This window comes from Danio rerio, chromosome 16 (genome assembly GCF_049306965.1).
Source record: "Danio rerio strain Tuebingen ecotype United States chromosome 16, GRCz12tu, whole genome shotgun sequence".
Classification (NCBI taxonomy): Eukaryota; Metazoa; Chordata; class Actinopteri; order Cypriniformes; family Danionidae; genus Danio; species Danio rerio.
In genome coordinates, this window is record NC_133191.1 from 42,288,210 (window position 1) to 42,312,921 (window position 24,712).

Genomic DNA, 24,712 nt, shown 5'->3' on the forward strand with positions numbered 1-24,712 from the left:
TATCCATGCCCCTTACCATTAGTTTGATATAATGCAGAAAAAGAAAGCCCCTGCCTCAAAATTGTGTTTCAGTTGGAAGTACATCCAGCTGAATTGAATGTTATAACTCAGTTGAATTGGCGTTATCAGTGGTTATTAGCTGATAGATATGGGCCAATAAGGGCATTCTGGTAGGCTCAGAAGGCTGTTATCGTCCATTCACATGGTTAATCAGCTATAGATCACATACAGCTGCGACCGGAAGTTAAGGAAAATTATTTGTATTATTTATTAGATTTCCCATAAATTGTATTTTATTAACGTCTATTAACGTTTATTAACTTCAGTAGTGTCCGCTTTAGTCCGCTTTTATCTCTCAGATAAAACTTTTCTTTTAACACGAAGAGGAAGATATTCTTTTGTCAGTAGTTATCTCAAGACCTTGTTACTACATTTAATATCCAGAAATGAATAATTAGCAATAAACAAATCAACCAGTGTAGGTATTACCAAAGAGTATTGCACTATACATTTAACTAAATTCCTCAAAGCTACAGGAACAGCTTTGACAACCAAAGAGAATTCTCTATATGAACAGTTAAAATGTAATTTAAACTTAGAATGATAATAACTCAACATATTACCATCATCAACCAATAAATGAATTACATTCCAAACTCTTTTGTCAAACCAGTCTTTTAATAATAAAGATTTCTTCTTATGTAAAATACACCTGTTATTCCAACCAAGATTGAACTTTTAAACACATATCGCATGAGCTTACGTTTACGTTTTTCCATGTGTATGAATGGAAGTCTATGGGACAAAAATTGCTGTGACCGCAGCTTTATTTATATATAAAACGGTGCGCCATTTTCCCAATGCATATCCACATACATTTGGATGATACTTTGGAAGTAACTATTATTTTTTTCAATTCACAATAAGTTATAAATTTATTAATTTCCTACAAATAATTTGAATCAACCTCTAAACGCCCACTACAGCCTATATCCGTCAGTGACTCATAAAAAAAGAATTGGAATTTAATGAGACACAAAGATCATAGTCTCAGATCCAATGTTTCACTCAGACTGTCCATGACAGAGAGATGACAATTTTTAAGCTTTTTTTTATGCCACCTTTCTCTCTTTTTCTTGCATTTTTTTTTCTGGAGGGGGGAGTCAAGAGTGCTTTGACAGAATTCTAAAGCAGCAGAAAGAACAGATGTCTTGGGATGATTAATGTGCCTCTCCTCCTCTCCTCTGAAGAGCGGTGTGTCTGTGCCTCTCCAGAGTTCCTCCCTCGCGCAGTCAGGCAGACCACACTCTTAACCGGAGGATGATGGGACGCTGAGCTGGTCAATGAGGAGACATCGTAATGTGCCATCTGAACGTCAAGGGCAGGATAAAGCCCTGGAGACAGTGTTTTAGGTGAAGGGCCCTCAGAGAGATGAAGCGATTCTGTGAAGCTAATGACCAATATTGAATATTGCGCTTTAGGTTTCTGTTTTGATAGGAGTTGGGACGCCTTTGTAGTGGTCTTGAGACAGATATACTCGTGATCAATGGGCTTTGGTCAGTTAAGGAGGAGTTTGGAGGGCAGGTTTGTATGCTCAGGGGATTACACCTAAATCCCACAGATAGAGAAGGGCAGAAAGATGAACACAAGCCAAGTGTGACAGTTTTTAGTGGTCAGAACGCTTGGATGGAACAATCCTGCCCCCTTTTGGGAGATTGTGGATGTGCACATTACTATCCCATTATGGCACACCCAATAGATTACATCCATAGTACACATAAACACATATACAAAGCATGTAGAAAACTTTTGTTGCAAATGACATAATTACTGATAGATTTTTTTGTTTATTTATTTATGTTCAGTTGAAGTCAGAATTATTAGCCCTCCTCTGATTATTTTTTTTTCTTTTTCAAATATTTCCCAAATCATGTTTAACAGAGCAGGAAAATTTCACAGTATGTCTGATAATATTTTTTCCTCTGGAGAAAGCCTTATTTGTTTTATTTTGGCTAGAATAAAAGCAGTTTTTAGTTTTTTAAAAACTATTTTAAGGTCAAAATTATTAGACCCTTTAAGCTATATTTTTTCCAGATAGTTGAACAAACCAGCGGTATACAATAACTTAATTACCATAACCTCCCTATTTAACCTAATTAAGCCTTTAAATGTCATTTTAAGCTGTATAGAAGTGTCTTAAAAATGATCTAGTCAAATATAATTTTCCATCATCATGGCAAAGAAATTAGAAATGAGTTATTAAAACTATCAAAATGTGTTGAAAAAATTGGGGTAAAAGGAGGTAAAGGAGGGCTAATAATTCTGGCTTCAGCTGTATGTATATGTATCACATGAGTAGCAGTGTGAAACGACTGTTTATCAGCACTAGTGGGAGGCATGCATTGGCTCGAGGCCGCAGTGCTGACATACAGCCATATCGCACTGCGGCCTCGAGTGTGATATTGCGTTTATATAACAGTTCGACGGCATGATTGTCAGAACAGCAGAAATTGTTGCTACTTCCCAAACGTCACTTTAGAGCAGGGGTCTCAAACTCGCGGCCCGCGGGCCATTTGCGGCCCTCAGTGCAATATTTTGTGGCCTGCGCCGACCGCTGTACTCTGACAGAATCAGCGGAGCGGGGAGAGAGAGCGCTCCCCGCTCCGCTGATTCTATCCGTACACAGCGCGCTTGTCACTCAATGCGCGTTGTCGCGCGCGTTCTGATCAGCTGTGTTGTCGCGTGCGTACTCAAGAGCGGGTGATATCACGCGCCTACTGAAGGGCGGGACAGAGGGTGTGTCGCGTCGCAGGGGCACTTTTGATCATTTTGGAAGGGCACTTTCTATGCAAGACTAAAAAGGGCATGTGCTCATCACAGGTTGAGCCCTATGTGTGCACGTGCCTGCCCTGCATCTTATAATAATTGCCGTGAGATTGTGTTGATATTATAGGTAGATACAGACTGGTACAGACTGATGTGACTGGATAGGGGTGGGGGTGTTTTATTTATACATATATACGCCTTTTTTAGGGGAGGGAATGGAAGTTTTGAGTGAGTTCCCCCACTTTTTTCCCTAGGACTTCAATAAGTCAAAGTACAGGTCTAGACTTAATGATGATCATCTTCAAGCCATACTGAGGGTCTCAACTGCTTCCGCTCTAAAGCCAAATGTGGTTCAGATTTGTGAGAAGAGGCGCTGTCAAGTCTCTGGCAGCAAGAAGTAGGCAAAAGATGCCATGTTCAGAAGAACTGTTCATAATCTTCACTCAATGTTCTATTAATGTTCAGGACACTTCATGTTCAGAAGAAATAATTAAAACTGTTAATAATGACATTTGAGGACTTTTTTTTGTGAAATCCCTTATGCGGCCCAACCTCACCCAGACTTTGCCTCCTGCGGCCCCCAGGTAAATTGAGTTTGAGACCCCTGCTTTAGAGCTAGTGTTTGAATGATTCTCTAGCGTAATGTCTAAAGTGATGATGAAAGAGGTCATTTTTGTTCACATTGTAAGATTAAAAGGCTGAAAAGCATGAAATTCCAACAGTCTACAGAGATTTCCCAGTATCTCTCTGTTGCAATCAAGATATCACAATAATTAACCCCAAAAAATCCAAAGCAATGCAAACACTGCCAGTTTCTGTAGTATACACACAGCACTACAACATACAAAAGAGAGAGATCGACTTAGAATGTCTCTTACCTGATTTATAATGACTTGTTCAGCTAGATTGAAACTTACATTGAGTTAACACTGAGTTTTTCTCCCTCTAAGGACTATATATATATATATATATATATATATATATATATATATATATATATATATATATATATACACACACACACAATAGAATCATAAATGTTTAATGCTAGCCCTCTACTAGCAATTTAATACACAGTAGCGGGGACTATGCATGTTTGTATGGCGTTAGCACTAGTACAAATGTTGTTGTAAGTAGCTTTTGGAGTTTTGGATAATCAGAATGAGGGTTATGAGAGTAAATGGAGCACATTTGGCCAGTCCTTACTTTTTGATATCCTTTTAAAGAGCTATGTGAGGGTTATGACTTGGTTTTATAGGGCCTGGTATTACATAGTTCAGTTCATAGCGCGTTTCACAATAGCTATTTTTTTTCAAAGCAGCTTTACAGAAGGTGCACATTAGTGTCAATAAATGTCTTCACAAGGATAGCTGTGCAAACAAGTGTGTATGTGTATATGTGAGTCTTTGTGTGTGTGCAACATTGACCTCAGTGCCGTGTCAGGAGCACACACACACACATCTCAATAGCCCAAGTCTCCACTCACAGCATCATAAACAGCTTCTTCTCCGCCTCTCAGGGGCAGAAATGGGCCTGAGGCAACGAGCCCAGAAAGCTGATGATGAAGCGGGGCTGCCAGGCTCGAGTGTCCCTCGCCAAAGTGTTTCAGGAGGCAGTAGTAATTGATCGGCCAGGAGAAGAGCACAAGTGAAGGAGATGATGTCTGAGAGACTGCCAGCCTTAGTGTCTAATGGACTTCATCCCTTCTCACACGTGCAGGATCATTTTTCTTCACCACTTCTCACTCTGTCTGAGCCACATTTAGAGAGAAACCTACGTATGTTTCTATTACACTTTTAAAAATTAGGAAACCAGAAAACGGAGAGTGTAAATTATTATCAGAAGAAAATATTTTATAGGGGGTGGCAAGGTGGCTCAGTGGTTAGCACTGTCGCCTCAGAGCAAGAAGGTCACTGTTTCGGGTCCCAACTGGGTCAGTTAGCATATGTAGAGTTTGCATGTGCTCTGGTAGATAGATAGATAGATAGATAGATAGATAGATAGATAGATGGATGGATGGATGGATGGATGGATGGATGGATGGATGGATGGATGGATGGACGGACGGACGGACGGACGGACGGACGGACGGACGGACGGACGGACGGACGGACGGACGGACGGATTTATGGATGGATGGATGGACGGACGGACGGACGGGCAGACGGATGGATGGATGGATTGATTGATTTACAAAATATATTTACAAAAAAACTTCTCTTTTTAACCAAGTTATATTAATTAATTATGCATTTACCATGGTTAGGGTTAAGGTTAAGGTTATTTGCATGTAATTATGCTTAATTTTGATAAGTCTTGTTGTACAAACAATCAAAAAATGACATTTGCTGTTTGATCAAGCTTTAAACTGAGCTAAAAGAATAAAAATCCTTCAGTGCATTTAGGGTGACAACTTAATTGTTTTGTGTTCAATCCACTTAAATTTGTAAAAACTAATAAGTCAACTTAATTCTTTCATGTTTTCCCAACACAAATCAATTGTGTGCAAACCCAGCATTTTTTACATTGCAAAATCTGCAACAAACACACCTTAAAATAAAACGTTAACCTTAATATTTATTATCATAGATTACATTAACACAATGGTGAAAAAGAAAAATTGAAAGCCAAAAGTCAGTTGCTAAAAGCCACATTATTGCCAACAATATATTAATTCCTGTACTTTTACCATAAACCAAATATCAATCATTTGGTAGAGGTTGATATTTTAGAAATTATGGCATGTGTTGAAAAAAAAATTGAGTGTGTTAACCAGCGTTAAGAAATGCAATACAAACATGTTTTTCTTGGTGGGATAGTTTAAGGGGTATTATAGTATTATATTATTTATTCAAATTAACTTTAATAGGGGCATTTTTTAGTGTTTCACACCTTTTTATAGGTCTTTTTTGATTGTATGTTTTTGTACACTCCATATGGAAAATTGTTTGCATTGGCCAAAACTGATTAGCTGAAGTCACGCTGTTAGCTGAACAGTTCTCACTATGGTGAACAAATACAAGGTGTGATAATATTCTGCTGTTATTTACAATCACTCAACAATCACACAAAATAATATCTCAGTGAGACAAGTTTGATGTAAATATTGAGAAGAACACCACTGTATAACAGCATGCGGAAAAAAATAGCTTTTATCAATCCAGTGCATTTATTTAAAGTTCACTGACAAATTTAACTCGCATCCTTTGCAATCTCTAAAAAAGCTGAGCCTGATGAAATGCATTCCGTGTGGCTTTTAAGTTTGTGAGAGGACAGTCAAAGTCAGTGTACCGTATGATGCTGAAATACAACTGAAGGTCACTCCAATTATCTGTAATGGAGCCCCTCCCTCATGAAAAGCCCACCCCACCAAAATATTAACAGGCCCGTGCATGAATATGAATTGCATTGAGGGCGGATGAGCAGGGTTATTCTGTCCGGTGTGCCAATGTCAAGCGGACAGCAGAGGACACGGGCTTCATTAAGGCATATAAGGGTGTTTGGTGCATTTACATGGGAAACGAGGGCAGAGGGAAGAACTCGCGTCCTAATCACTCATTCACTTATCTCATTGAGACAGAGTCAGATGGAGATCCGATGACACCCGGGTCATGATTAAAATTCATTTAGAGTAATCTACACCAAGACGAGCACAAACCATGCTTCCAGATGACCCTTTTTTCAGTTTTCCCGGTGGTGTTTTTACTGATTGTCCCGTTCATGCGCCCATCAGGGGGCTAATGCTGCACAAACGACAAGCCGAATAATGCTTTTACGATTTCATTCAGCCAAAGGAGTAGTTCACCAAACAAAGAAAATTATGTCATCGTTTACTCTACTTATTTTAAACCAAATGAGTTTCTTTGTTCTTTTTTGTTGAAGACAAAATAAGATACTTTGAAGAATGTCGGAAACCAGTAACCATTTACTTCTGTAGTATTTTATTCTAGTGTTATTGGTATCTGCAAATTTTTGAGCCCACAATTCAATCTATTTACTTCTGAGAAAATGGGTGTAAATATATATTTATTCAATTTTATATTAATTAAAGTAATATGATTGAATAATATGCAAATAATTAGAAGATTTATGTACAATTTGTAAAGTAATATTTTTCTATGTATTTTAGTGCATGTATTATACAAAAGACCTGCTTTGTTTACCAACAAGTGGTTCACTGTAAAAAAATTTAATGAGTTAAAGTTTGTTTTTTTGTGAGGCGACAGTGCTAACTGAGCCACTATGCTGCCGTTTGGTTTAAAAATATCACCTTTAATGTTTCAAACTCATTTTAACAAACAGAGCACTGTGCAGCCAAGCAATGGAAGAGCTTCATATGGGGGAGACAATTTGCTTATATGTACTTATTTGTTTCAAACTTGAATAAACCATCTTACAGAAAGGCCCAGTAGTAGAGATCTCCAGCATTTTAACCTCCTAAACATTTGCATTTTTAAGCCAGACAAGAGATTTAAGCCATGCTGTCTTTTTGAAATTTGTTATTTTTTATTTTGCGCATCAAAAAGGTTTCAGTTCATATACTCTCATTATCATTCTGCATAGATCCTTAAATTTGTTTGATAAACTTCAGCACAGAAATACACAAAATAAGTCATAAGATTCTGTCTTTCTCTGGTCATTGGCAGTGTAACTGATTTTCAACATTATCTAAAATAAGTCATTTCGTATTCAACAGTTACATCAAACTCATGCAGTTTGGAACCACTTGAAGCTGAACAGGCAAAATTTGGAAAAAATTGTAATTTTTTTGGGTGAACTGTATACCTTCATACAACATATGATTAATTTTGTCAGATGGTCGCTGTTAAGGGAGACTGCTATCTTTTGTTATGTGCAAATTTTGTAGCCATACTGTAGATGTTGTGTTAAAAAATGTTTTTAAAGGGTTTACAGTTATTTAATTTCTTTGTTGCCATATATAATAAAATAATAAAACATTATTATTATTATTATTATTTAAATTCATATAAACTTAGGGTAAAATTATTTAGAAATACCTTACAGTTCAGTAGTAGTATATTGTTATTTATTTGCTTAATTTAAGCAATAGAGTACATACAGTATAATAAAATAAATAAATAAAAACAATAACATATTACGAATTTATAAACAATAAAATGTATTAATAATAATAACAACGATGATGCCCTTCCTATTTTTATTAAAAATAATGAACATGCAGTTTTGTGGCTTTAAAAAATATTTTAAATGATTTAATAATATGAAATGTTATTTAAAAATCTAATTGGCTGGTATTGTTTGTGTTAGGCCCGAATATAGGGCTAAACATTATTGGATTGTGGCATTCAGACAAAAATTTATTATTGCAGCAGGGAAATACATGTAAACCATCTTGAAAATGTGTGAAAATAGGAGGATAATTTTACAACATAAATATATGATAATTATTGAAGAAACTGTTTTGAAAAGTGTCTGTACTGGAAAAACCTGTGGCTCTTACAAGCACCACTAGTTTATGGGATTTGTTTAGAAAAGTGTGCATTTCTCCAACATGGCAACCCACAAATACGGAACTGAGCTTCCATCAAATATACGGAGCCATGTGATCTAATACGACCAATAAGCTTTCAGTAATCCCCCGGTTATAACAGCGGGAAACTAACTAATAATAATGTGAATATGAAATAATTTATTGCATATAACGTTACATTTACCAGCAGTTTCTGTATTGGTGAGTTAATAGTGTATTGGTTGACTTTCATTTTGACTAGTAGGTTGAACGTTACTTTCTGTTGCCATGACGAGTTAGCGAGCTAATAACGAAACCCACTCACAGATCAACAACAAAAGCATCATCCCGTGTACTTTCCTTTTCTTTAATAAATAGATCATCAGTCTGTTTAAAATGCAGCACGTGCAGACGTATTTCTGTCTCTCCCACACGATTTTTCAATTAGGATTGAATTATTTGTTAGTCTTTCTTCAGATAAGCAGTCTTTTCTTAACGTTAACCTATATAATATAACGCTACAGTATTGGTATTATTCTTGTATGTTTGTCCCACAGTGTCAGTGAATTATGGCTCATAGACTGACCAAAGAGGAGCTGGATCAACAGTTTGAGCAGTTCTTGAAAGAGGTAACGTTACTCTTGACAGTCTTTGTTTACTATTTGTAATTTTCTGGAATTTTATATAAAAAACCTTTAAGAGGTTGGTGCTTCTTGCTCTTTTATGATTCAGCAAAATGTTAATATACAAGTTAAAGGTTTGTTTAACATTAGCTCATTCTTGTATATTACTTTTACAAATTGAGGTAAAGTTGGATTTATGTTCGCATATTCGTTCAGTGACAACTTGTGACATGTTTCCTATGTTTTTTCCCATGGTACTGGTAAACAATGGTTTATTTGATCTGAAATCACATGTAAGTATGACTTGAAGAAGGCATTAGCACTAATTATTTGACTGTGAACAATGTTGCACTTAGTTAGTCATTGGATGATGATATAATCTCACTATTTAGAATTTGCAAAGAATAATTTTGCTAAATATATTATTAAGGTGATTGTGTGAAAATAAAACCAACTTTACCTCAATCTTTCACAACCCTAATTCAGAATTGGTCAATTCATCACAAGTTTTAAGATGTTTTTAAACAATTGAATAAAATTAGGAATACGTATCATTTGTTAGTTCCCTCAAATATTGGTTTAATTGACAGTCCAAAATATATTTCCTGTGTTTTATTGACAGAGTAAATTGTATAATGAAAATGTATAAAATGTAGATTTCTATGGCTGCACCACATTCTAGAAATATTAAGCAAATTCATCAAAGAGTCACTTTTATTAACAGTGTTTAATTTCTTAGGAATTGAAAAATACATTTAGCATTGTCTAGGCATGGGCTGGTAAAAGATTCTGAAGCTATGATTACCTTGGATAAAAATTTCACGGTTTCTTGATATTAATCAATATGATTAATGCTCTAAAATCTATATTTTTAAATGCCTGGAAAAAAAAATTTCTTCCACCCCCCCTGAACACTATTTTATTTTGATAAACATTTAAAATATTTTAGAGCACTAAACATGTCAGGCTGAATAATGAAAATGGATCATAGACTTCTGCTATCTTCATTTGTTTCAAACACTGATTTCCCTACAATTTAAAATGGCATCTTTGGATATCTTTTCTTTTTAAGATACTGTTGTCCTAAAAAACTAAAAAGAAAAATGTACATAAAAAAATCTTACACATTCCTTGGGAACAGTATAGCAGGAAATTTTAGCACTTTTAAAACTTTGACTTTTACACTTTAAAAAATGGTTATTGTCCCTCATAATTTGATGCCTCATCTCACCTATCTTTATGATCTTCTTCATTTGTGCACTGTTTTGCGCATGCTGAGATTATCTTCTGCTGAATTGTTTTCTGGTCCAATTTTTAAAATTAATTTGGTGGCAGCACCAGAGTTATGGAACTCCCTGCCTTTGCACATTCACCAATTGGACACTATCTCCAATATTAAATCTCAGATAAAAACATTTTTGTCCAGGATTGCCTTTAATGATTTGCTGGTTTAATATGCTGTCTATTGCTTTTCACTGCATGTGTTTTTATGATGTGATTGCTGTATACTGTAAGATGTCCTTGAGTGCGTTGAAAGGCATTAAAGATATTACTATTATATAGATTTACATGCAAAATATTTTCTTCTGACCTAAAAGAAGTCTTCAGTCTGTGGTCATTGCAGTCTGTTTTCCTTTTATTGACTGGATGCTGTTGTTAAGCTCAGCACAACAGACAAACCATATAATTTGTGTATTTGTGCTATTTTTCAGTCAGTCTCTGATGACTCTGTTGATCTGGGCACCAGCTCCAAACGTCCTAGTGTCCTTGACAGCTTGGGAAAAGCACCTGTCAGGCCAGTGAAGAAGGCCTCAGCGTCTGTGCCGTGGTGGCAAGATGATGATGATAATGATGATGACAGTGAAGAGAAAGGTGAGTGCTGGTGTGGCCTGAATCAAAAAGACAGCTTGGCTTAAAATGCTGGAGATCTCCACTACTGGGCCTTTCTGCAAGATGGTTTATTCAAATTTCATACAAATAAGTACATATAAGCAAATGGTCTCCCCACATATGAAGCTCTATCATTGCTTGACTGCACAGTGCTCTGCTTGTTGGAATGAGTTAAAAACTTTAATAGTAATGTTTTTAAGCCAAAGGGCAGCATGGTGGCTCAGTTAGCACTGTCGCCTCACAGCAAGAAGGTCGCTGATTTCAGACCTGCTTGGCGCAGTTGCCATTTCTGTGTGGAGTGTGCATAATTTCTCTGTGTTTGCTTGGGTTTCCTCCAGGTGGGTTTCCTCAACAGTCCAAAAACATGCAGTATAAGTGAAATAAATGAAGTGTGTTAATGTGAGAGTGTATTGGTTTTTTTTTTTCAGTGCTGGGTTGCAACTGGAAGGGCATGCACTGCTAAAACGGATGCTGGAATAGTTGTTCATTCTGCTGTGGTTACCACTGATAAATCAGGGACTAAACCAAATGAGTTAATGCAATTTTAGGGTAGTGTGGTTCAGCCTTGTAACATCGCTGGTTTGTGTCATAATTAATGCAGTGATCAATCAAAATTGACAAAAACAAAAAAAGTAGTTATCAAGACACGGAATTCATGGAACAGATGAACAGAATTGGAATTTATCATGGAATTTATAAAAGGTTTCTTCTAGACATTGAAAGTCAGGAAGATAAATTTATTTTTTGGTCAAAGTCGTGAAGTATCATGGATTTTTGTTTGTCATTTTATCAAAATGTAATTTTTCTGAACCATGTTTTTTTTTTTATGTAGTTTTTTTCATGTATTGTTATAAATAGTCTATTCTTTGTGCCAATTTATTCCCTATTGGTAAATGGCAATAAAATATGGAAATATAGTTAATTTTAACAACATAAAGCTGCAGAATTAGTTTTCTTTTGCTTAAAAAGCAATGGAAGTTATTGCTACTGGAAGTAATAGTTGCGCTATTATGTAAAAAAATAAGTTGAATAGGTCGTGGAAATTCAGGTTTTTATTCAGTGAAATTCACCATGCAGGGAAAAGGCAGAAAATTTGACACCTGGCTTAGAGTGGAAATCCTGGGCTTGTAAGAGTAAGTAATTAACTTAATTTTTATTTTTGGGTAAACTAATTCTTTGAACTGTTTTGGTTTCAAATTCCGTTATCGTAGTTTAGCCGTTTGCCCACTTGAGGGCAGCAAACACAAAGTATTGGTCAAAATAAATGTTCACAAAATCAGGTCAGCATTGAGATCAGATGCGCCATCATTGATTGCTTGTTATGCATCCATATTTCACTGGCATTATTTTTTAAATTACATTCATTATTTCTAAATTACATTTATTTTTCTAAAAATATTAGATTATAATAGTTGAATTGTTGTCTTAGTTTTGTGTTATTTTGTTGAGTAGATCACCCTAAATATAACTGATGGATGTTGGATAAGATGTGATTAAACATGTTTTCTTTTTCTTTTTTTACCTTGTATTAATCATCTAGACAGGATAATTACTTCTGCTGTTGAGGGGTTGACATTTTCTCATTAAACTCTACTAAGTACTTGCTTTGCTTTTGGGGAATTGTGTTTCCCGTTGCCTTTGCATTTGCTTGAATGAAACTCACTTTGCATTTAATCATTAAGTAAATGCTTTTATCCAAATCAACTTAGGAGTAAGAGTCATGAAGCAATTTATCTTAAATGACTGTTTATACCTCCTACCTAATATAGTGCAATGTCTATTGGACATCACAAATGTTGGGTTAAGTTACTTCATTCATTCATTCATTTTCTTTCCAGCTTGGTCCCTTTATTAATCTGGGGTCGCCACAGGGTAATGAACCACCAACTTAAACAGCATAAATTTTGTGCAGCGGATGCCCTTTCAGCTCCAATCCATCACTGGAAAACAACCATAAACACAAAATTACTTTTAAATGCATAAATACATGCATACAGTCAAGCCCAAAATTATTCCTACCCCAGAGGGATTACAATCTCAAGCCTTTGTTAATCTTAAATATATATATATATATATATATATATATATATATATATATATATATATATATATATATATATATATATATATATATATATATATATATATATATATATATATATATATATATTCTTTCATGTTACTTTTTTTAAATAACTAACACATTTAGGTACTTTAATATATATATATATATATATATATATATATATATATATATATATATATATATATATATATATTTTATATATATATATATATATATATATATATATATATATATATATATATATATATATATATATATATATTAAAATTGTCTTAAAATTGTAATGTATAACTTTTAAAAGTAACTTTGCCCTACACTAAACATCACAAGTGCATTTATCACAATATAGAGCAGTAAAGCAGTGTGGCACAATAGGGAGATGCCTGAACTAAATGTTGTTCCGTCATAATTCCTGTGTTTAGTGCATACACATATTAAGTTATACTGTAGAGAGTTTGACAACAGAATCAAATAAACTGCTTTTACAAATCACTCTATAGACCTGAGAAAAGATATATATATATATTATTCACAAGAGTTCTGAATTTAAGAAGCATGGGAAGAATTTTTTAAAATGGACCTATTATGCCCTTTTTTTTTTTTTTTTTTTTTTTACAAAAAAAAGATGTTCCTAGAGTGTGTGTGATGTTTTAGCTCAAAATACCCCACAAATATGTTGTATAACTCTCTCTAAAATTGTGCCATTTTGATGACTGTTGCTTTAAATTCAAATAGGAATTGGCTCTTTTCTAAAAAAGTGACGGGGGTACAAATGCCTTTGTAATAGCATAGTAGCAGATTCAAAAACAAGAGTTATGCCCTATGCTAATTAAGGAGAGATCCTCACTCATGGGCGGAACGTTCCCTCTCAGATGACACGTGCAAAGGGGAAATGTCAATCAAAGTGTTTCTGCAGACTGTTTTTTTTTTTTTTATAAGTTTGATTATAAAAATAAAATTAATAGTTTTTTTTACCATTAGAAGCTGCTTATGTTCACAGACTGTTGTCACACAACAGTGTTTAAATCCCTTATAAAATAGATTTTTGCATAATAGGTGGCTTTAACACTCAGTATCTTTCAGCATCATCTATCTGGTAAATTCATGCAGCTGGAATTATTTTTTTTTATTACTTAAATATTCATATTCAACAAGCATGTATTCAATTGTGCAAGTGACAGTAATGTATAATGTTAAACAAATTTTTGTATATCAGCAAACTACTTCATAATTACAACAATTATTAAAAAGCCCTTATTATGGGTTTTTGAAAATGACCTTCCATGCAATATGTAACACAGCTCTGAATGAATGGAAACATCCAGTTGAGGATTAAATCCGAAAGTGCACCGTGCACCATGTTTAAAACTATTGATTCTTCAAGGAAAGAGTCGACTTTAAGCCAAATAAATGATTTGTTTAGATGTTTCGCCTTTTGCCCGAATTGACGTCCATACGACACAATGCTAAATATGAAGTGGTAGATTTGGTAAAATGTCAACACGTTGTACTTTTTCCTGTACTGATTTAAATGCATTTATGAGCTCACGATGCCCTGTCATTTATCATTGCTATCGCCACCACCAACTGTTCTTACACGCATGGCGCAGTGAATTTTCAAAATAGTTCAACTTTGGCCACTGTGTGGATTAATACTGGATGTGTGTCTGTGTTATTACTGCATTGCTCAATGCACACACATATACTCTGCACTCTCTCTCTCTGTCTCGAACTGAACCTAGTCGGCCAGTCACAAAAGCTGGGTCATCGGACCAATCAGTGCAGATTAGCATCACGCAAGGGAGGGCATTGGGAACAAATGAATCGCTAAACAAATGATATGGGAGTCGTTGGGATAATTAGGTAAAAATAAATGCATATTATACATTTTTTTTAATTAATTAATTAATTTATTTATTTATTTGTCATTGACATCATAATTACACTGGACATCCAAATGCTTTTGTTTAAGTGTTTTAGCAGACTTGCTAATTGTCATCACCTGTCCACGGGAGGCTTGACATAAAATAAAAAATGAAATATATACATGTACACAACATTATAATTCTTTACATATAATTGGCGTAAGGCAAAAGCAAAGGCGGCATGATCAAACAAACTAATAGTAAACCATTTCTGCTGTTTTGTTTTTATTTAAGAACACTACTAAAAACATTTATATTACTTTCTAACTTTGGGCTAACAGGTAAATCATTCCACAATTTGGTCCCCTTAACAGATTGACCAAAAGGGGTCTTACACTTTGGTTCAAGGCACCCTACTCAAGAGGGAAATTGTTTTTATTTAATTAATTTAATTATTGTGATAATAAAATTTTACATTCATAACTGTCAATTTACCAATAAGAAACCCAATTTTAAGGTGTTGATGACTGAATTATGCTTATATATTAGTTTATAAGAGACTCTCTAAATAAGAAAGCCCTACGCACTTTAAAACTTTGAGCTCTACAATGTATTTATTTGATTATTACATATAAACATTTAGTATATTTGTATTTGATTTATGCTTACCGACGGGCATGTATATTGTTTTGTACTGTTAATATGTTATATTAAAAAAAAAAAAAAAAAAAACTTTGGTAAAGGGCAGCCACCTTTAGCAGTTGCTCGTGGGACTCGTACATGATTATTTAAACATTTAAAAAAACGATTTAAGATAATTAAATTTTATAAAACTTTCAAAGCTAAATAGGTTGTTTACATAAAACCTCACAATGATGCCATTGCATAGGCTTTGAGTCCGTAATTGTAATTGCTTGTTTATGCATATATCGAGTCGATAGGCTTCAATGTGGTTAAAGAGGCTTGTGACCATGATGTAATGCCATAAGACAAGTGAGAGAATATCATCGTGTACAGGTATACTTTTGCAGTATAGTCAATGATAGTGTTTTTTGACCTTTTATGCATCTCAGCTTATTGTTGTTGTCTTTTATAATGCATATTAAAAGTCATTTAAGAGTTGCAATTAAAATGTTACTTGAACACTAAATCAGCATATTAATTCAATTCAATTCAGCTTTATTTGTATAGCGCTTTTACAATGTAGATTGTGTCAAAGCAGCTTCACATAAATAGTCATAGTAACTAGAACAGTGTAGTTCAGTATTTTTATATTAATGAATTGTAATTGCAGATGAATTTCGACATGTACTGCATAATTTCTTCAAATTAGTTTATTTTAGATTATTATATAAAAAATATATATAATATATATATATATTTTTTTTTGTTTTCATTTCAATTCAACAAACCCCTGTTAAATAAGTGCATAGAGATTTAAACACATAAAAATATAACCAAACCTACATTTCTAAACAGTAATAATTACCTGCTGTATGAAGTATGTTCTTCATTTATCAAAATAGAGCTTCATAAAAAGGAAGATCTTCATTGATCATTTGTTGACTCTGAGTGTTTGTGAAATCTCTTTTCTTTGCAGAACATTGTGTGTGCACGAATATTGTGTCTGACCAATTGCAAAATTTCCATTTCCAAGAATGGAGCTTTTTGTCCACTGTTCGTTGAACTTCTGATGTGCTGTTCAAAGAGACGTGTCATTTACTGTCATTACTGCTCCGCATTTCTATGGATTGAAAACGTCTGCCCTGCAGCAACCACTTATTATGTCATTTGTCCAATTTCACGTTTATCCATCAAGCTGTAGTGATTTCTCCATCTTGGCATGCTGTCGCTCTCTTTTTATTCTGCTTTTCTCTTTTCTCATCACTCTTGCAGAAAAGTCCACTAAATGTCGTTTTGCTAAAATTAAAAAGTCTCAAGCTGCGGACCCCCGGGTGGAATCCAGACAGAGAGAAAGCCTTACTCTGGGTACATCTCAGTCATTATTCAGTCGTGTACTCTAAAGGTTAAGTGTGTGAATTCTGTTCTGAATTGATTTGTGGATAATCAGTGTTTTTAAACGTTGCTTTCCTGAAGAATTACAGAACTACACACTTCACTTTTACCACAGTAGCACCAATGTTTTTGTGTAAACGTGTGTAAACCCCTGTTTCGTGCTATCAGCCATTGATAACACTTTAAAATAATGGTCCATTAGTTAATGTTGACTAATGTATTTACTAACATTACTACTTTATTCATCTTTGTTAACGTTACTTAATTGTATTTAAGTGAAATAACTTTAGTTCACGTTAAGCCACAATGTATTAATTAAACACACAGCACAGCTTTGGATTTTAACAATGCATTAGTTAATGTTGAACTTTAATTAATAAATGCTTTACGAGATTCTTCATACTTTGTTATTAAATACATGAACTAATGGACAGTTATTCTAAACTGTTACCCAGCTGTTTTTTGTTTTTGTTGTTTAAGAGTCTTCAAAAAGAGACTGAAAACTCAACTATTTAGTATCCACTTTCTTTACTAATATGCAATTCCCTCTCTGACTCCTCCACTAACTACAAAAAAAAAAAAAACTTGTACTAATGTTTTGCTTCTTACACTGTCTTTACACACCTGAAACTTACCTACAGCACTTTTCATTGTTGCTTATAGTTGTGTAAATTGCTTTCTTTTCCTCATTTGTAAGTTGCTTTGGATAAAAGTGTCTGCTAAATGACTAAATGTAAATGTAATGTAAATGTAAGTCACATTTTATTATCATCTGGAATGTGCTGTGACCATTCATATGCAATTAATGTTTAGATTCCAAAACGTGCATATTTGAATTAATGGTGAATGAGAAAGACGTGAGTTTAAAGGTTATTATAGCTTTTAAGTTTTACATTTAGTTTGTATTTTGATACTATTTTAAAATTTGCTATAAATTTAATTAAATATTGACCCTAAATGTTTTTTTTTTTTTTAAACGGCCTTAATTCTAGCCGAAATAAAACAAATAAGACTTTCTGCAAAAGAAAAATATTATCATACATACTGTGAAAAATCCCTTGCTCTGTTTAACATCATTTATGGCAAATATTTAAAAAAGAAAAAAAAAAAGCAAAGGGGGGCTAATCTTACTGACTTCAACTGTATTTAGGGTGATTCAAAAAGAATACCACAACTTTGAAACCAAAGAAACATGATAGAACCCTGGGTTATTAATCAATTTGAAGAGTACTTTTTTTTTCAGTAGAGAACAATTTCATAGATGTTCAATATGACCCCTTAGACACTCGAGTGACATCAACCTAACAGTTGTGACATTCTTTTTTAATCACCCTGTAGTTTATGATTTAACAGAGCACGTCTGGTGTTAACCAAAGCAAAGTTTATTGTAAGCACAGCTTGCATTTAACTAGTGCAACCCAAAACCAATCAAATGCAATTTAAAGGAATAAATGTAAAAATAATGAAGAATTAAGGCAAGCTTCTTCATATTAAAGATCATGAAGGTAGTTAAACATGCCTAGTTTACATTTGTTTGGCAAATTAGAAAATATAGGGCACTTTTAATGTTTGTATAGAAAACATGTTTCTGTAATATTTAATCTTGCACTTGACTTGTAAAATAGTCATCTAAAGACTTATTCATTCTGAACACTGTTATTATTTCTGTTAATTATATTTTTTATATTCAGTAGCTTTTACAAAGATTGTTACTAGTTTAATTTATTTTAGTTTATCATTCATCATAATTTTTTTTATCTAAGTTAACGAAAATTATGTTTGACCAATAGTTTTAGTCCTTTAGTTTTAGTTTTACTATAACCTTGGTGAGTATTAGTAGCATATTTCCGTCCCGCCACTGCTCTGTAAAAATGCTGGGTTGCACACGATTCCTTCATGTCATCCCAACACAAATCAATTAAGTTAACATAATGTTTTTTTATATAAATTGAAGTGGATTAAACAAAACAATGAAGTTGTTCTAGAAAAAAAAAACAACGTGAAAATTTGTTTTTTCAACCTTAAATTTTTGAGTGTAGTTTTAGTAATTTTGTAATAAATGCTTTTTTTTTCTTTTTCTTTTTTCTTTTTTTAAGATTTATTTTTTGCTATTTTTGCCTTAATTTGACAGGACAGTAGTTTTGACAGGAAGTGAAGTGGGAAGGAGAGAGTGGTGGGTAGGATCGGGAAAGGTCCACAAGCTGAGACTCAAACTTAGGATGTCCAGACTCAGATTGCTTCCACACCATATGCATGCTAACAACTGGGCTATTCCGCCTACTATTTATTTTATTTTTTTATTACTATTTTTTTCTTACATTTGAAACATTAGATGTGGAGTAAAAAAGACACTGGTATGTATTTAGGATTGACAGCAACCCATTCTTATTTAATTATGAATGAAATTAAATTATAAAATGTGACTTATCTACCAACTCAGTATTCCGTCCAGTAAAAAAAAAAATCCAGTCTTGACCCAATCTAGTTTATAGCCAGTTGTGGTAGTTTTTTATTTATTTATTTATTTATTTATTTATTTTCAAAATACTCCATAGATTAGTTGTCTATTTCTTTTGCTGAGCTCTGTATGAATTTTTAAGCCTATTTTAGTTTCATGCTGTTTCTTTCTTTGTCCTTCATCCTTACACACTGTAGTCCCTAGTAAACCCACCCCTAAACCTCGTAGCAAAGCTCTTGATAGGGTGAGTGAGCTGACCAATGGCAAACCGTCCCAAAACCCAATCAAACAGGAGAGTCCTGATTCTCCAGAACATGAAGAAGTAAATGAGAAGATCCAGTCACCTGACCATAGTGACCTTGTAGATGAGCAAAGGGTCTCAGAGGAAGATTTAAGTCCAGCTCCTGAAAACTCCTCCAATGCTCCAGAACAGAAGAGCCCCGTTCACACTGATTCTAATGAGTTGTCTGATGAAGATGGTAAAGATTGAAAACACAAAATACATTTTTTTAATATATTTAGATTGATATTATTGATACTGATATTTAAAATTAAAGATGCAGTACATTTCAAATTCATTACAAATCAAAATATTCAAAAACCACTGCAACTGTGTTATATATTTGGATGACTTATGTACTAATATTATTCCTAATGTTAACTATTGTTAAATTCCAGAGAAATAAGCCATTTTAGGTAGTGACACTGTGTTTTGTGATGCCATTCTGATGACCCTTGATTTCCTGTTTGGTTTTACGGAAAACATATAAACACCAAATACGCTTTAATATGTTGTAAGTTTGATTAGACTGCACAGAGTAGCAATATAAAAATTTATAAAAATAAAAAAAATCTAGATTATTTTACATTAATCCATAATTATATGCCACAGTAATTGCAACAGACAAGAGATGATGTTGTGGTAATATGTGATTAAAGCAGCAATGTTTTCAGAACAGTTTTTGGCGTAAACACATCCTTGGTATATTGCCCGTTTTGAAGAAAATGTGCTGTGCCAGTAAGTAATTTCTCTGATGTCTAGTTAATTGAATGTGTGCAGCTCAGAATGATAATGTTCCACACAGAGGACCAGTATAATAATACAGTATATAATCAAAACAGGGGCTTTAAAGCAATAGGTCACTCAGAAAAGAACATTTGCAGATAACCATTTACAAAAGCCGTCTACTCTCAACGTGGAGGAAATATAACATAAAGGCAAAACTGTATTTATACCTTTGGCTCCTGATGATATATTGACAAGCATTGATCAGGCTGTGTGTATTACAGTATTAAATGCAATTCACTTGATCACATTCAAAGCAGTCTGAAGTGCAAGCTTCCTGTTGTGTGATGTGTATACAGGCATAGATATGTATTTTATATGGGTTGCAACATCCAGAATAAGCATGTCTTCCATTTGTTTATGATCAATAACACAGTCATCCTACGTCACTATTGTAAATTGTGTCTTGTGTGAGTTTATGTCTCAACAGGATTCACTTATATATTTATTTTGTAAATGAATTTTTAATGCCAGTAACCATTGACTTATATTTTATGACTCACCAAAGACCACAATATCAGCTAACAAAAATTCTTCAATGTTCTGTTGAAGAAAAAAAGTCACCTATGCTTTTAATGGACTAAAAAAGTCCATTATTTTTTTTCTTTTTTTTTTTTTTTTTTACTTATATATTGCACCAAAATGTGTTGTAATAAATTATATTATTGTCATTTTAAGACATATTTAAAACTGTAAAACATGATATGACAAAAAGTTATGAAAGCAAACTTTTTATGTTGCTTTAACTTATTTTAACAAGTAATCAGGTTAATTAAGTTATCCAAAATTGTATTTTTTTTTTACTTGAATCAAATTACTAAAATAGTTGTTCTAGTCATCCCAACTTACATCATTCAAAGTAAAATTAATATTTTTAATTAAACTAAAATATTAAACCAGCAAGATTTTTTACATTGTACATTGTAAAACGTGATCTGACAAAAAGTCATGAAAACAAATGCTTTTATGTTACTTTAACTTAATATGTTTATTTTGTTTGATTGATGTAAGTTGAGATGACTAAAAATAAGTTGAGTTTTTTAATGTGTATAATGCCAGAATTACAATAAAACAGCTTCATAATGCAAGTACACTCTTTCAAAAAATGCAGAGTATTGTACAAATACGAATTCACAAGTATTTCATATAACTAATAGTAAGTAGTAAGTAATATCTAACTATTTACTAATTGTGCATTAGAATCAGAACGTGAAATCAATATCTTAAACAAATCAATAATAATAATAATAAATGTTAACAAAAACTTGCAAGGTAACAAGAACTAGAAGAAAGTAGCATGTTTAACAATGTCATTTTAGACTTTTGAAGTGTCAGGCCACACCTGCTACCAGATCTATTTTTAGTTGTTAGGCCTCCACAAGAAAATATGCTATATTAATTTATAGTTATTTTAATAATACTGACTCTGACCAGGGATGCAACGATTAGCCGATTTTATTATTAACCGCAATTTATTTCATCACAGTTAATTAATCGTAAAGATTTCTCAATATCACGGTTCTGCACTGCAACTAAACAAAGTTATGCCAACTGTGTGCTAGTCTAAAGTTCAGAGCTTGTATACCGAGGCTGATATGCACGCACACTGGATAAACTATGGCTGAAGCTATTAACTAAGGGCCATTCACATAATGCGTCTTTTGCGCACACAAGTTCGTAAAGAATTTTGGAATATAGTTGGTCAAAAATGCCATTCAGACAGAGGTTCAGCAGCCTTTGACTACATTTGTTCTCTTTAAAAGGGAAATATTTAACTAATATGCAGCTTAGATTTACATTAGACAAATACTAATTTATTTATTTGTTGTTCTGTCATTTATTTTCAGTGTAAAATTATTACTTGTAATGCCAAAACATTTTTTTCACTTATGTTTCACTTAAATATTTTTTATTTAATAGTTTTATATTTATTTAATTGTTTTTTTTTAAATAACACTTTAAACTATAATGGGTTTTCATGTGATTTTTCTAAACTGGTAGTGTTTTGAAATTAATGAATAATTATCGTGATAACCGTAGACTATAATCGAACAAACAAACTCTTTGTTTGCATCCCTAACTCTGACACCTTCAATTGAGTTTGAATGAGATGCACAATCAGCTAAAATGTTGCTGACATTGGTTTTTATGTATGGCAGATATACCAACAATGATTGAGGTCACGTCTGTGTGTTGTGCAAAGTCAATATATTGATTATTAAGCCCAAGGCCATTCATAGCAAGACTGACAACTATAGTACTAGCCTATTTTAACACTGATAACAGTCTGTTTATTATAATAAGGAAGGAGATTATACTGAACTTTTAATTTCTGCTGCTTTAAAATCTCCCATCCAAGCTTGGAGAAAAAATACAATAAATAAATTAAACCGAGTTTTCGTCCTTGGTTTAAACAGCCCTTTTGTCTGAAGAGTACGAATAGTTGTCATTTTTGAAGATGTTATTTAAAGAACTATGTAGCGGTTTTCTGTATTCCTCGATATGGATTGTCATTTTTGAAATTCTCCAACATCCACATATTGCCAAGTTCCTGCTATTTATTTATTTTAATATTTATTTATTTGTTCTTAAATTGAAAAATCTGCTCTTGATGATTTGCTTTAATTGTAATAAAAACACACACACACACAGGCTCTATTTTTTCTGCTGTCTTGTTTATAAAAATGGCCTAATTAATACTTGAAACATGTTTCTTTGATATGCAGGGATGTCATCGACTGGAAGGTCCTTCCTGAAGTCTCTGAGGAAGACTCCATCCATCAAAGAAGTAGATGAAGAGCAGCCAAAGGAGCTTTTCTTGGAGGATGAAGGGAACAGAGACCATGTAATCCTTAGCAGAGACAGTCTTGAGCCTGAAGGTCAGAATCTATCCTCACTCTGACCTCATGACATCCACCAGCACTCTATTTGCTTGACCGGCACCATATGTAATTGCTGTTTTACAGATTCGTTGGTGATACCTAGTGCCGGGGCTCGAGGGCTGGATACGTTGGATGAGGATGATGATGATGCCAGATTTCTATCTAATCTGAAGAAAGTATCCTCATCCTCTATTGACTTCTCCAGAATAAATCGAGAACAGGAGCTGTCTGCCCCAACCAGCCCACTGAGGTACCTGAAAAAAATGAGAAAAGGCTGAAATAATGAATTCCGTAGATGCTGTTTGTGAAGGGGCATTTGCATATTATCCTTCTATAAATGTAGTTTCTCTGTGTTCCTTTCAGAAGAGAAGAGATGGATTCGACAATTGAGGAGGAACAGAGAATGAATAAAGACACCGCTGGTAAGGGCAGAGCAGAGAGAATACGATTTTGAAAGAGATGTGTTTTGTTATTGCTTTCTGAAGCAATAAAGCACTTGTATGTTGCTTTTCTGTCAGCTTCTCCTGCATATAGTGAAGATTTTGAGGAAGAGGCGAGTGACAAAAGTGATGTGGAGCCTCAAGAGAAGGTGGATATAAATCTTTAATGCGCCTTAAGCCTGTAATAAGTGCCCTGTCTGAATTTATTAACTGGTTGTTTAGCAGTGCATGGAGACAATATGCATTTTTTTATTACTGGAGATGCAGACTGAGTGGTAATATTAACCATTATGTTTAGTGAGTACTGAATAATTAAAGCAGAATCTTTTATTTGTGACAAATTTGCTGTCTTAGTCCTTGAATGCATTTTTTATATGTGCTTGACTGCTGGTAATAGCAAAGTCCCTTTAAGGCAAGTCATTTCACTTAGCGGCCGTCTTTCAAACACCTCTTGGGCAATATGCTCGGGCATTCTGTCTGAATGTAGAAGCATCGAATTCTTCAAAACTGTTTGCCAAGCTTACCATTACATTACATATACTGTAGTTAAGGTCAGAATTATTAATCCCCCTGAATTATAAGCCCCCTGTTTATTTTTTTTGCCCAATTTCTGTTTAATGAAGAGAATATTTTTCCAACACATTTCTAAACATAATAGTTTTAATAACTCATTTCTAATATCTGATTTATTTCATATCTTTGCCACTATGACAGTAAATAATATTTGACTAAATATTTTTCAAGACACTTCTATACGGCTTAAAGTGACATTTAAAGGCTTAACTAGGTTAATTAGGTTAACTAGGCAGGTTAGGGTAATTAGGCAATTTATTGTATAACGATGGTTTGTTCTGTAGGATGTGTGGGATGCTAATTACCCTAACCTGCCTAATTTACCTTGTTAAACCTTTAAATGTCACTAAGCTGTATAGAAGCTGTATAGTCTTGAAAAATATCTAGTCAAATATTATTTACTGTCGTCATGGCAAAGATAAAATAAATCAGTTATTATAAATGAATTAATAAAGCTATTGTGTTTAGAAATGTGTTGAAAAAATATTCTCTGTGT

At 33.6% G+C, this 24,712-nt stretch overlaps 1 protein-coding gene across 16 annotated transcripts in view; it reads left to right on the plus strand.

Moving 5' to 3' along the window:
* The window catches only part of cep162 (centrosomal protein 162), a 266,615-nt gene that overhangs the window by 205,227 nt on the left and 36,676 nt on the right, over positions 1 to 24,712 (plus strand). For 2 of the 16 annotated variants that reach the window (XM_073925133.1, XM_073925130.1), the window contains 6 exons: positions 8,875 to 8,946; positions 10,653 to 10,812; positions 23,048 to 23,200; positions 23,288 to 23,453; positions 23,567 to 23,625; positions 23,722 to 23,792. In XM_073925133.1, the coding sequence (XP_073781234.1) occupies positions 8,887 to 8,946; positions 10,653 to 10,812; positions 23,048 to 23,200; positions 23,288 to 23,453; positions 23,567 to 23,625; positions 23,722 to 23,792 (669 nt within the window). In that variant the 5' untranslated portion in view covers positions 8,875 to 8,886. Of the gene's footprint in view, positions 1 to 8,433; positions 8,779 to 8,874; positions 8,947 to 10,652; positions 10,813 to 16,677; positions 16,771 to 19,452; positions 19,735 to 23,047; positions 23,201 to 23,287; positions 23,454 to 23,566; positions 23,626 to 23,721; positions 23,793 to 24,712 lie in introns of those variants that run through there. The other 14 variants (XM_073925126.1, XM_068213979.1, XM_068213980.1 and 11 more) reach the window with 14 other exon arrangements.